The sequence below is a fragment of the Mixophyes fleayi genome, chromosome 1 (genome assembly GCF_038048845.1).
Source record: "Mixophyes fleayi isolate aMixFle1 chromosome 1, aMixFle1.hap1, whole genome shotgun sequence".
Lineage (NCBI taxonomy): Eukaryota > Metazoa > Chordata > Amphibia > Anura > Limnodynastidae > Mixophyes > Mixophyes fleayi.
In genome coordinates this window covers 32,657,469-32,671,875 of record NC_134402.1, presented here as the reverse complement: position 1 = coordinate 32,671,875, position 14,407 = coordinate 32,657,469, and the positions used below count along the sequence as shown (strand labels likewise).

Sequence of the window (14,407 nt, the reverse complement as noted above, 5' to 3'; positions counted from 1 at the left end):
TGCCGTCCTACACCTTCCAGTACTGCCGTCCTACACCTTCCCGTAATGCCGTCCTACACCTTCCAGTACTGCCATCCTACACGTCTCCGTACTGCCGTCCTACACGTCCCCGTACTACCGTCCTACACCTTCCAGTACTGCCGTCCTACACCTTCCAGTACTGCCGTCCTACACGTCCCCGTACTACCGTCCTACACCTCCATGCTGTGCTGTCCTACATGTCCTTTTACTGCTGACCTAAACATCCCTGTACTGCTGAATGAGGAGCTGTGAATTGTGGACAGGGATCTGGAAGGGTCAGCATTTGATGCAATGATCTCTTCTCAAATAGGAAAAATGTGGGGACTGGTGCTATAGACTGCCCCGTCAGCATATACAGGCAATAAGCTCTCTGTATGAAGACTGGCAATGCAGCATCATTTGCCAATATATGACTTCCACATCTACAGCACAAAAACCTAGTCATGGTGAGGATATGAAAACCATCACCATTGAGCAGATCAATTCCTGGGTATATACAGAACACATACTGTGGAACCGAGATATTTATTCAAATTAGCCAGTGGGGATACCCGGCAGAAGAGACTATCCCAGGATTGAATGCCCCATGGTTGCATTTTCACAACTGTGACAACACAACCAGCTGTGAGTTCTGAAATCGCTCCTTAACCACTGCAGTACTCAGATGTAACCTGTCTGTCTGTTACTCTGCAGAGATATTGTCACGTTCTGTAGGGCCCTTTTATCAAATGTCTTATTCCAACCACCATTTATAAACGCTCTGTCTTTCTGTTCTTAAAAAAAAAAATCACATCTCAGGTAGGCTTGGTTTTTTTTAATGCTAGGGCATTTTTTGGTTTACAGTAGGTCTGATTAAATAAGGTTGCGATTCCCCTTTGAGACCAGACAAGGAGTAACTGAAGACTTCATAAGAGTGTCAGCTTTTTAAATATATGTCAGTGGCGGCAGAACTGGGGGTTTAATAATGAGTGTGTCTACATCTTGCAGCAGCTAATGAGCAGTTAAAGTCACAGGTGTAACTAATAAAGTGACAGCTCCATGTGTACTGATAATACCAAGCAAGCATTCTACCTTTCTGATACTGATACTTCACAGTGCCTCAGCTGAGCAATATGCCACCTTCCATCATTAACAAATTAAAACATGGAGAAAGAGGAAAGTATTGTAAGTGATACAGTAAAAAAAAGGACTGAGATAAATACACAAATATAGCAAAATATTTAAAAAGTAATATAATCATAATACATAATAAAGTTCAGCAATAGACAGACTATTTTTTTTATGTTTATGGATGCCTTTATGACCAGGTCAGCACCACAACACTGGTGGAAAGCAGATATGGGACAATTTTACTTTTCATTCATTTTTTTTAAAAAAAGAACAAAATGACAGCCAGGATGTTAGTGACCAATAATCATGATATCAGAGAGCCTAAAGTTATTAACAGAGTACAGCAGGGACCACTACAGGGTCTTGTCCTCTTCCATTTCTTTATTTATTATTGTATATGGTCTAGAATGTAAGGGCTTCTTATTTACAGATGACACTAAACTAATTCTGAGTTATTAACCCAGAGCAGGGCAGTAATGAAGTTTACTGTAGGTAAGGTAATGCATCTAAACCTTGGTAACAATCATCATCGTTTATTAATATAGCGCCAGCATATTGTGTAGCACTTCACAATTAGTAACAAATACAGTAATAAAACAATACTGGGTCATACAGACAGAGAGGTAAGAAGTATACAATGATATAATGTATGCAATAAATGGCATACAATTGGGGAAATCAATTGAGATGGAAATGCTCTTACAATACTATAGAGTAAGAGGAGTAGCAGGGGATAGATGCACAAGAAGAAAACATAGTTTGGCCATAAGTGACAGCATGTGGAATACAGGGTACAGTTTACATTTTATAAGGAAGACATAAAACAACTTTCGAGGCGGTGAACTTTATAAATAAGGGAAACAGATGGGATAAACTAAAAAGAAAATGTAGGAAAATTGGCATTGTTTGGTTTTGGGAAAAGGGGCTTTAGAGATGATGTAATTATTGTGTACAAATATGTTTAAGGTCAATACAAAAACTGTGTAAAACAAATGTTTCATATACAGAACTGTGTAAGTGATAAGGAACATAGACAGCGACAGGAGGAAACACTGTAAAACTACCAGCACAGGAAAGTGGGTTTCAGTGCGAAGAGAGTCAGACTGTGGAACTACCCAGCAAGGTCACTGCCTTTATTACAATGGAATGGAATGTTGTAGCTATAGTTAGTAAAAACATTAATTGAGTGATTGATCCAATGAATAAGTCAGATTCCAATTACAGCTTCAAGAAGTAAAATGGAAGCTACAATGTTTGGGGTTTTGTTTTGTCTTTCTCTGGATGAATACAGTTAGTACCGCTCCCCCATCCTCCCCACCCAAGATATTCTCACTCCATATACCTGTGTGAGCAGATCAGGTGACACTAGCACATAAGCTGCCAACCATAAATACTCAACAAACAGGATCCCAATAAGTAGCTGTGTTATATGCAAGATGCATAATGATGACATTGTCACTCCTAAGGATCTGTCTGTACCCAGACTGGGTTGTGTCTCTGGAGCTGGACTGGTGACTTCATGGAAAACACTGAGTGGCCTAATAATGTTCGTCTGCATGTAGTGAATGGACTGGTGCAGATGGTAATTACACTAGCAGAGGAGAGCATGCAGGAACTGGATTGCTGGACCGGACAGGAACCAGAATGCTGGACCGGACTGTAAATGGAATGCAGTAACCAGAATGCTGGACCGGACTGTAAATGGAATGCAGTAACCAGAATGCTGGACCGGAATGCTGGAAGAGGATTGTTGTAACCGGAATGCTGGAAGAGGATTGCTATAACCAGAATGGAACCGGAATGCTGGAAGAGGATTGCTGTAACCAGACAGGAACCAAAGCCCTGAAATCAGACTGGAGTCAGAATGCAGCCTGCACTGTCAGCGCTGGATTAATAGCAAGGCTGAAGCAAGAAAGATAGATAGATAGCTAGCTAGCTAGCTAGCTAGCTAGCTAGCAAGACTGCAAACTGCTGGGAACCAGGTTGGCGTCTGAAATACAACTTTGCACTGGCAACAGGTAAGAGCTCCAGGAAATCCTTTTTTAGTTGTTGTTGATTCCTGATTGGAGACTGTAATCAGCAGGACAGAAGCAGCACTCTGAGTTGCTAAGATGGATCAGGTGACTATATCCAAGATGGCATACTCCCATGGACTGGTTTTGGAAGGAATCTGAAATGGAGGCTCTTATCACCTAATTGGCTGAGAGGAATCATGTGACCGAATTAAAGATGGCCACGGCCGTACTCTGATTCTGGAGGGATCTTTGGAGTGGAGACAGACTGGACAGCATCTTACAGAGAGGTCTGAAACCAGCAGAGCCTGAGGATCGCAGGGACAACTTGGAAAGTATCAATATAAACTCCAAAACAAACGTGCAAACCCAGTGCTGGTTAGGATAACATATATACACCATATAGATTGTATAAAGCAGGATATATTAATGATGTAGCATATACACCTGCAGCCAGCCACTGATGACGAATACTGATATCGTCACAAATAGATAAATACAAAAAACCATAAAATTAGTGGCACGCTGATGTATAAAAATCACAAATTTATTAAAACGAATAGATAAAATAGAATAGTATATATAAACTGGATATAATATATCCGTAGATCAAGCTGGATAGTATACCATCTTATTGCCTAACAGAGCTCTGTAGGTACATATATACTCGTAAGGACTTACAGCTTGATCTACGGATATATTATATCCAGTTTATATATACTATTCGATTTTATCTACCGTATTTTTCGCTCCATAAGACGCACTTTTTCCCCCAAAAAATTGGGGGGAAAAGTGTGTGCGTCTTATGGAGCGAATACTGCATGCCAGAAAGGAAGGAAGAAAATAAAACTTGGACATGTAAGTTTTATTTTCTTCCTTCCTTCAGGAGGATCTGCAGCGCTGAAGACACCGGAGGGAATAAGATAAGGCTATTGTGTTTGTGTGTGCGTGTGTGTGTGCGTGTGTGTGTGCTGGAGGCTATACTGTGTGTGTGCTGGAGGCTATACTGTGTGTGTGTGTGCTGGAGGCTATACTGTGTGTGTGTGTGCTGGAGGCTATACTGTGTGTGTGTGTGTGCTGGAGGCTATACTGTGTGTGTGTGTGTGCTGGAGGCTATACTGTGTGTGTGTGTGTGTGTGTGTGCTGGAGGCTATACTGTGTGTGTGTGTGCTGGAGGCTATACTGTGTGTGTGTGTGCTGGAGGCTATACTGTGTGTGTGTGTGTGTGCTGGAGGCTATACTGTGTGTGTGTGTGCTGGAGGCTATACTGTGTGTGTGTGTGCTGGAGGCTATACTGTGGGTGTGTGTGTGTGTGTGTGTGCTGGAGGCTATACTGTGTGTGTGTGTGTGTGCTGGAGGCTATACTGTGTGTGTGTGTGTGTGCTGGAGGCTATACTGTGTGTGTGTGTGTGTGCTGGAGGCTATACTGTGTGTGTGTGTGCTGGAGGCTATACTGTGTGTGTGTGTGCTGGAGGCTATACTGTGTGTGTGTGTGTGCTGGAGGCTATAGTGTGTGTGTGTGTGTGTGTGTGTGTGTGTGTGTGTGCTGGAGGCTATACTGTGTGTGTGTGTGCTGGAGGCTATACTGTGTGTGTGTGTGTGTGTGTGTGTGTGTGCTGGAGGCTATACTGTGTGTGTGTGTGTGTGTGTGTGCGTGTGCTGGAGGCTATACTGTGTGTGTGTGTGTGTGTGTGTGCTGGAGGCTATACTGTGTGTGTGTGTGTGTGTGTGTGTGCGCGCTGGAGGCTATACTGTGTGTGTGTGTGTGTGTGTGTGCTGGAGGCTATACTGTGTGTGTGTGTGTGTGTGTGTGTGTGTGTGTGTGTGCGTGCTGGAGGTTATACTGTGTGTGTGTGTGCTGGAGGCTATACTGTGTGTGTGTGTGCTGGAGGCTATACTGTGTGTGTGTGTGTGCTGGAGGCTATACTGTGTGTGTGTGTGTGTGCTGGAGGCTATACTGTGTGTGTGTGTGTGTGTGTGTGTGTGCTGGAGGCTATACTGTGTGTGTGTGTGTGCTGGAGGCTATACTGTGTGTGTGTGTGTGCTGGAGGCTATACTGTGTGTGTGTGTGTGTGTGTGTGCTGGAGGCTATACTGTGTGTGTGTGCTGGAGGCTATACTGTGTGTGTGTGTGTGTGTGTGTGTGTGTGTGTGTGTGCTGGAGGCTATACTGTGTGTGTGTGTGTGCCAGTGTGCTAACATAGCATGTGTGTCTAAGAGTGGGGATCAGTGTGTTAATATAGTGTGTGTGTGTGTGTTGGTGAGTGTGAGTGAAGGGGCCAGTGTATTTTGTGTGAGTGAAGGGGCCAGTGTATGTTTTCCTTCTCTAAAACTAGGTGCGTCTTATAGTCAGGTGCGTCTTATGGAGCGAAAAATACGGTATATGTGTTTTAATAAATTTGTGATTTTTATACATCAGCGCTGCCACTAATTTTATGTTTTTTGTATTTAACAACTTGGAAAGGCAGCGAAGAGATAAGTGACAGAACCTGAGAGCCTGGTCTGTGACAGACATGTACTTAAAAGGATTATTTACCACAATGCAGAATGAACAATAAATACATTTGGCTACACATATTCAGAAGATTTTGGAGAAATGATAGATTAGAGAACGATGCCTCTATGGACACATACCTCTGCTTTCTTACGATTGGTCAGTTTTTTCTCTTGAAGAAGCTCATGCTCCTTTGGAGTTTTGTATGTAGATTCAGGGACCTGCATTAAGTAAATATTATGTTTTTACACTAAGTTTTCCAGTAAAAGTTGAAATGCAGTTTTCTATAAGCAAGCAATACTCTAGAACAGTAATATACATTGTAATAGTCTGCAGTCCCCCTTGGTCCCCCAGGGGGGCAGCAGACTGCATTTGCAGAAAAGGGTATGTGGCGATTATGTATTGCACCTAATCACTGATTATTCCTGTCCCCTGAATATTCATGTGTGCCTTTGTGTATTTTGTATGTAACCTTGTAAAATAACGCAACAAGTGTGCTTGCTGAATGACATCAGTTTGACCTATGCAAGTGTCAAGAGTCTTTTGAAAGTAACCAGGCCAGACAGATAACATCTCTGAGGCGTGACAGAGTTTGGATATATAGTCTGACCAGCCAGGCAGAGCAGAGGTGAGAAATCCTTTGTGATGCCAGATATATATCTCAGGAAATAGATAACTCACTTTGAAAGCCCTGTGTCATTCTGGGAAATGCTCTGACATTGGGTTGACAAAGTTAATTTCCAAAGGTGGGGGCAAGAGCAGTGTGAGAAGCTAAAATCCCTTGCCTGACCCAGCAATATTGTTCATTTCTATGGGTAGACCTGTCAAGGTGGAAATGTGCCAAGTGTACTCCTCTCACGCTTAGGGGTATATTTGCTAAACTGCGGGTTTAAAAAAGTGGAAATGTTGCCTATAGCAACCAATCAGATTCTAGCTGTCATTTTGTAGAGTGCACTAAATAAATGACAGCTAGAATCTGATTGGTTGCTATAGGCAACATCTCCACTTTTTCAAACCCGCAGTTTAATAAATATACCCCCAAGTCTTAAACTATTAATCTAGTTACTCCAGTTTTATTTTCTATTGTATTTCTGAAACTTATTTGTGCTACTTATTTTGTATGTCTTGTTATGAACTGTTTTGTAATTAAGCATTGGAAACAATTTTCAAGTTAAATACATTTAATATAGCATATTCCCCATGATTCTTTGTGAGCTTACAAAGCCAAGTGAGGCTCATGCTACATGTGTATGTGATTTAAGTGTGTAATAATAATAAGTGGTTTTGGTGAACACAAGAACGCCATAGTAAATCCTTCATGGTGGCAGAAAAGGTGTATTCAGTGGTAAGTGACCAAGGTAACCCCAGTCACAGCCAGCTGTTTCAGATTGCTGTACCTGAGACATGCTGGGTATTTGTGACAGGGCACATCTAACAATACAGTATGTCAGAATTTACAGGGCAAACCATTGCTTAACAAATTGGCGGTTATTGGGGCTGATTTATTAATAAATATGTGCCCGTTCTTTATGGGCATGTGCAATGTGAATTTACACAGTTTGCGCACACAAGCTAGCATAAGTTCAACTCAGCATCTGGCTCTTCGTTTATAAAAAATGGCTAAAGATTCATTGTTTTTAACATAATTTTTTTCCCACTAGAAATGTTTCCAAAAAAAAGGAGAAAGGTCTTTTCAGTAACAATTAACCGTCAAAACCATCATCATCACCATTTATTTATATAGCGCCACTAATTCCGCAGCGCTGTACAGAGAACTCATTGACATCAATCCCTGCCCCATTGGCGCTTACAGTCTATATTTCCTAACACACACATACACACACACAGACACACACACACACACAGACAGACACACAGACAGACAGAGAGAAACTAGGGTCAATTTGTTAGCAGCCAATTAACCTACTAGTATGTTTTTGGAGTGTGGGAGGAAACCGAAGCACCCGGAGGAAACCCACGCAAACATGGGGAGAACATACAAACTCCACTCAGATAAGGCCATGGTCGGAAATTGAACTCATGACCCCAGTGCGGTGAGGCAGATGTGCTAACCACTGAGCCACCGTGCTGCCAAAGATATTTTCCTTTTACCTAAATTGACCATTAAAAAAAATCCTTTTTTTTTTTTTTTTTTTTTTTTGTCAGATTACAGGTTTTGACTGGAATCAGGATATGTTAAAAAAAATTATATGTTCTGCAATGTGAAATAGTGATAGAGGATTATTCTTTTGTCTAGTAATGCCATGCTCTGCCCCTGAATGTATGTTTTCTTATTTTTGGATAGAATATATAGGGAGCACAGAAAATGTAGGATTCGATTTTATGTTCCACTACAAATGTTGAACACTCAAGCAACCAATCAGCTGCTACTCTCCATCCACATTGAATGCTCCTCCCTCTTCAAAGCACGCTCAGCTGTATGCTGGAAAATCCAGACGCCAGGACATAGAGCTACTTATATTCAGTGCACTCCAAAATCTCAGCTATTTGTTCTCAACACTATGGTTTTGCAAGAATAGCAACTAACTGCTCCTGTGAGCAACATTGGTGGGAATAAGAATGTAGAGCAGAAGTCTACGGGGTAGATTTAGCAAACTTTCTAAAAAGGAAAAGTGGAGGTGTTGCCCTTAGCAACCAATTGGATTCTAACTTTCATTTTTTATGATGTACTATATAAATGGCAGCTAGAATCTGATTGGTGGCTATGGGCAACACCTCCAAATCTTCTTTTTAGAAGGTTTAATAAATCTACCCCAACAGCTTTAGAAGTACTACAACACAGAAGTAAACCAAACTTCCACAAATGAAGATAACTTACAGGTTGATGCGGCTTCTGGGATGGTATTCGTTGTGGCATTGGTATGGTCCTTGGTCTGGGCTTTGTTAGATTGAACTCTTTCACTTCTGTCACTTTAGAACCTCTCACTGGAGTAGGACCATTCACCGACTTACTTCCAAGGACATCTATCAAGTTCAGAACATCAGGCTGCCACCTAGTGGGAAGACGCACAGTTCTGGATCTACATTGTAAATTCGGGACTGATTCACAAGACGACAGTCAGAGTAAGAGGTGCAGCTCAGACTTGTAAATATGACTTACTTCTTTGGTCATGTTATGATTATAGTAAGGTATGAAGCATAATTCTGGAGATTGTCTCTACACACCATGTGGTGCAAAAAAACAGTATACACATGACATAATTGAAAGTCTTCTGGCAGTCTACTGTCTAAAAGATCGGTCAATGTGTTTCATCGATCAACAACTATTGCATACTGTGACCTTATCTACTTTACCCATATTTTAGTTTAGTTTTGCCAAGAATTCTTACAAAGCGTTCATGCCCCAGTGTCATTGACCAAGTGTCAATGCCGGTTATAGTGTTTCCAGTCTTGTGCTGCGCTGACCTGCTGTTTGATTCCTGTCTGCCTGATCTACTGTTGTGACCAATGCCTGAATTTCGGACCTTGCTTGATTGCCTGTTAACCTGACCTTTTGGCTTGTATTCTGCACTTTGCTGTTGTGCCTGCGATCCTGACCCTTGCTTGGATTTCGATTTACCTGTTTGCTTCGGACACCTGACCTTGGCCTGCCACTGACCACCCACTCCAGTCTGAGCTAGCATCCCTGTTCCACCTGCGCTACGGCCATCTTTGATGAGCTTTTAACTACTCTGAGCCTAAGACCTGGGGGCATCTGAGTACCTGAAGATCTCTACTCTATCTGTTATTAAAGCATGTAGTCCCACTTCTCATCTGTTAGCTGGCCAAGATCTTCCTCCGACTTGTGCCTTGATGTAATTAGATCATCAGAATCAGCTTGGGTTAGGCTGGGTACACATTACAGGTTTTTCACCCTATAATCATGCCAATCACATGATAAATGACCGTTAGATCCGATATTGCATTAGTGTGTACGCTCCCTCCATCATGTTTTATCGTTACAAAGTACATCGTATCGTTTCATTTGATTTTATAAACGGACTAAAAATATCTATAAACGATGGAACGATGTCAGGCAAATTCTGCAGTGTGTGTGCACTCAGGACCAGCAGTGTAGGCAGATCTCCATAGAGTTTACAGGGTCACGATCTGTTCAGCAGATTTTTATGACAGATGAAGATCACAGATCTGAAGGTAAATCGTGTAAAACATGTATAGTGTGTACACATGAATCGGCTGCTGATCGGGACCTTCAGTTGTTGGTAACATCTTTAACGATATCACATCAGGAGAAGTTTCCTGTAGTTTGTACCCAGCCTAACATATAAGCATACAATGCAGAGACTAATTATTTAGCACACAGATTTTGAAGGTTTATTTTTAGCTGTGCATTAATAAAAAAGGGCATTGCGCCACCAAACTGTGCTCCTGGAGCCGGGACGGGCAACAGGCTGCCCTCTGAGCTTTCACCTGCGCCCTCAGCTCTGTCCTGCTTTAGTGTCAGATTTATTGCTTAACACTTTAAAATAAGTAACAAATTTATCACAACCGCACCAAGTATTCAACCTCCCTTGAAATTATATAAATGATTATATCCACCCAAAGTATTTAACAATTCTATACTCTGAATATTCTAATTTGGAAAAGAGAAAGAAAAGAATGTGTATTATTGGGGCACTCTGGGATGTTTAAAATAATTAAAATACATTCAATTTTTATTTAGTCTCATTAAAAAGTTCATTAATCCTGATTACTTGGATAGTAGCCAAATATAAAATTGTGTGAGCTAATAAAGTAATATGCAATATTTGTTTATAAAAGTTTATTAAAAATACAGTCAAAAACTACTATGCTTTATCTGTGTCTGCATTTTGTTAATAAACAATTATTTGTATACCAAAGGGGCTCCATGTTATGTGTCACCTATGTATTTGCTGTTTTTATATAAGAAAAACACTTAATCCACCTGATAAGTAACTAATATACGTCTCTATATTTGATTTACTTGTTTAAAATGCCTGCTGGTAAGTAATTACAGATAGGTGTATCTTTCTTTGATTAAATGTATTATTAAACATAGTACTGATATTAAGGGTAAGTCCCCTTTGAACAGTAGAGGGACACAGCCTCTAACCTGCTGGACCATGGCCTTATCTGTGTGGAGTTTGTATGTTCTCCCCGTGTTTGCATGGGTTTCCTCCGGGTGCTCCGGTTTCCTCCCACACTCCAAAAACATACTTGTAGGTTAATTGGCTGCTATTAGACCCTAGTCTGTCTCCGTCTGTGTCTGTATGTATGTTATGGAATTTAGACTGTAAGCCCCAATGGGGCAGGGACTGATGTGAGTGAGTTCTCTATACAGTGCTGCGGAATTAGTGGCAAAATATAAAAAGATGATGATGATTATGGGCTCCCTCTGTTATAATCATACTTGCCAACTTTGTGCTGTTGGCATCTGGGAGATCCCAGGGAGTGGGAGTGGTGGGAGGGCCTGTCAAATCACGTCACTTTGGCCCCGACCCTGTGTCGAAAGTGTAATCTTTGTTGCGGAGCCAAAATGGTGCGAAACGCGTAAGTTTGGCTCCCAATGGGCACATGTGTGAGACTTGCCCGCTCTCTTTGGAGTCCAGGAGACTTACCTGGAATTCAGGAGTCTCCCAGATATTTCGGGAGAGTTGGAAAGTATGCTTGTAATATATATATATATATATATATATATATATATATATATATATATATATCTCTGAGACCTATCCTGTTCAGCACTGTGCTAAATTTCTTGGAGAATAGGGCCCACAAAACAAATGTGTCACCCGCTAGAAGAAAACAGCCCAAAGTTGAAGCACTAGGACACTTCCCAAACATCCCTGGTGCAGTGGGTGTGGGGCAACAAACTTTAAATTGATAGATCAGTATATTTTTGCTGGTGCTGCTGGTTTCCCTCTCATAGTGTCACCAGCCAGCCTTTCATAGCCCAGGGCCGGTAGCGGCCCATGCTGATTGACACCCCCCATATTGCCGACATCAGCCCAGGCTATGAGCGCTGGTTTTGGGAATCCTTAGTAGCATATTAAAGGTTTTCCCCCCTCTTTCCCCATCTCATGGGGAGAGCGGCCTCTGGCAAGTTAGCTGCAGATTCAAACGAATCATACAATAATATACCTATGCATTTCAGTGCAAGATAACTTTAGTATTATTTATTATGTCACACCTCAACAAATATAAACTTATTCTGCACATTAACCCATTAAAATCGCAGCTGCTGCGATGCTCCTTACATGTTGTTGTGTCTTTGCCCTCACACATTACCTCTCCATACACCATTTACTCTTATTTTTCAGTCACATTTTATTTATTTTTTAAAAAAACTTTATTTATAATTTTTGGCATACATTTTACAATGATCCAGCATCAATATAGGTAAAAAACAAATGACATTGTGAAATCTAAACAAGAAAAGTAGACCAGTCACATTGTATTGTAAAGAATTTGATATTTCAATTATTTAAAAAATATAAATTTAGTATTATAAGGGATAAAATATCTTGTACGGTTTAGTAACTGATTAAAAGGTAGTTGGCCTGCAGAAAAGCACTTAGCATGTGGCTGTGTGCATTTATATAGTCATGAGACGCTACGGTGACTTCAAATGTCCATATAATCTACAGGACAGGATCCATTATACCCCATACCATACATTACACACTGCAGCTTCCCTAATAGGAATATCACAGATATATTCATCCCACCCCAGGTCTCACTCCACCTTTACTTCCCATTACCTTATTAGAGATAATACTCACTTCAGCAGGGAATTTATCCAGTTTTCCTTGACGTAGTTTGAATCATATATCCGACTCCATTCATCTTTTATCCAAGTGCTCAAATTCACAGGGTCTAAGAAAAACCTAAGAAACTGAAGACACAGGTGTATGACTGCTGGGAGCAGCGAAAGAGATTATTCCAGAATTCTCAACATCCCACACAACTGTTTAAAACACATTATTTTATTTCTGATGATCAGATATGATCACATCTGGGTGATAAGAAATTTTTTAGAAACAAGATTGGAAAATATCAGACACTATAGGGCAGAGGTGTCCAAGATCAGTCATCAAGGGCTCACAACAGGGCATGTTTTTCAGGATTTCTGTCTGTAGAAACAGGTGGGATAATTACTGACCCAGCCAAATAGATTAACTCACCTGAGCATGATTAAAGAAATACTGAAAACATGAACTGCTGGTAGCCTTTGAGAACTGAACTTGGACACCTCTGGTATAGAGGTTTTAACTGGATATCTTTTATGTGAAGTAGCGTGGTTTTATATTATTATTATTTTTATTATTATTAAACAAACAAGTTGTACAAATACAATGTATGGCTAGATGTAAGGGATTGTACACCTTTGTACAACCTTAGCTAGCTATGTAAACGTCCTCCCTTGCAGCCAATTGGTGGGAGTTACACCACACGCACACACATACGTTGGAGAATCGACCATTGTAATATTGCAGCCATTCAGCACTGACAACTGTAAATAAAGAAAGTAAACTTGGCAGATGATTAAAACTAACTGCAGTAACCTGAGCTGAAATAAATTGATTTAGCAGAAACTTTTATAAACAGATGACTGTCTCCGAGCTTTGGTTTCCCAGTGGTAACCTAAACAGACGTTTAGAATGGGACACATATGTAATACATATTCTGCAAGGTCATATCACAATTACAGCAGTATAAATGCATGTTAGGTTCCTGCAGCAACAATACTGGTTTTACATGAATGACCTGGCAACTCTACTGCATATTAGTGAATTTTATGTCTTTTCATAATGCACCAGTTTGTTTCCCATTAAATTTCAAATGCAAGTTGCTTTAGATACAAGAACTACTGATAACACCCACAAATACATATGAAGGTTTAAAGATATTGGTCCTGAGTCATTAGGGAAAGTAAGGCAAAAAAGGGAGTACATTTTCTCTGAGACAAACCATGTTACAATGCAAGGGGTGCAAATTGGTTTATTATTTTGCACATACGTTAAATACTGGCTGTTTTTTCATCTAGTGCACAAATACGTCATGGCTTTATTTTGTCACTGAAATTTAAAGTTGGTCTAGGACATGCCCTAACCCAACTATAAATCTGTCCCCATATTTTAAATTTACCTCCCCCTCCATCACAACATGGTTTTGCCCAGGTGCAAAGTTACTCCTTTTTTTATGCTCTGCTCTCCTTAATGACTCAGGCCCATCATCAGAACTGAAGATATCTGAGATAAAGTGTTGACTATTTTTTCTATGCACACCAGATTTCCAGCTGGATAACATGCAATTATCTCACAGATCACACAATTCACGACCGTTTGGTCGGGTTAGGTGTGTATGCATGAATCTGCATGCTCATCGGAGCTTTTAGTTGATGAAATCGTTGCAGAAATTGAAGTAAGATTGCATTAGTGTGTACTCAGCTTCAGGGCCGGATTTACCGCTAGGGAATCTAGGCACCTGCCTAGGGCCTAGCGGCTCTCGGGGGGCACAGCTGAGGGGGGACAGGAGCAATTTAAAAAAAAGTCGGCCCCTCCCCCGACTCGCGGAAATCCCCCCTCCCCCCCAGGCGACTCGTGTGGGGGGGGGGGGTCGGGTGCCGCGAATCGGGTCCCGGCAGCCTCTCCTCCTCTCAGTGTCTCAGTGATAGAGAGAGAGAGGAGAAGAGGCTGCCGGGACCGGGATCTGTTTGGACTGACCGAGGAGGAGCAGCGCGCCGGAGAAGAAAGGCAATAGAAAGGTAAGTAAAACAACGGAGGGAC

General features: G+C 41.2%; 1 protein-coding gene across 2 annotated transcripts in view; it reads right to left on the bottom strand.

Moving 5' to 3' along the window:
• The window catches only part of CFAP99 (cilia and flagella associated protein 99), a 106,439-nt gene that overhangs the window by 45,049 nt on the left and 46,983 nt on the right, over positions 1-14,407 (bottom strand). For both annotated transcript variants that reach the window (XM_075194223.1, XM_075194237.1), the window contains 3 exons: positions 12,401-12,513; positions 8,476-8,650; positions 5,777-5,857 (listed from right to left, as the gene is read on the bottom strand). In XM_075194223.1, the coding sequence (XP_075050324.1) occupies positions 5,777-5,857; positions 8,476-8,650; positions 12,401-12,513 (369 nt within the window). The remainder of the gene's footprint in view (positions 1-5,776; positions 5,858-8,475; positions 8,651-12,400; positions 12,514-14,407) is intronic.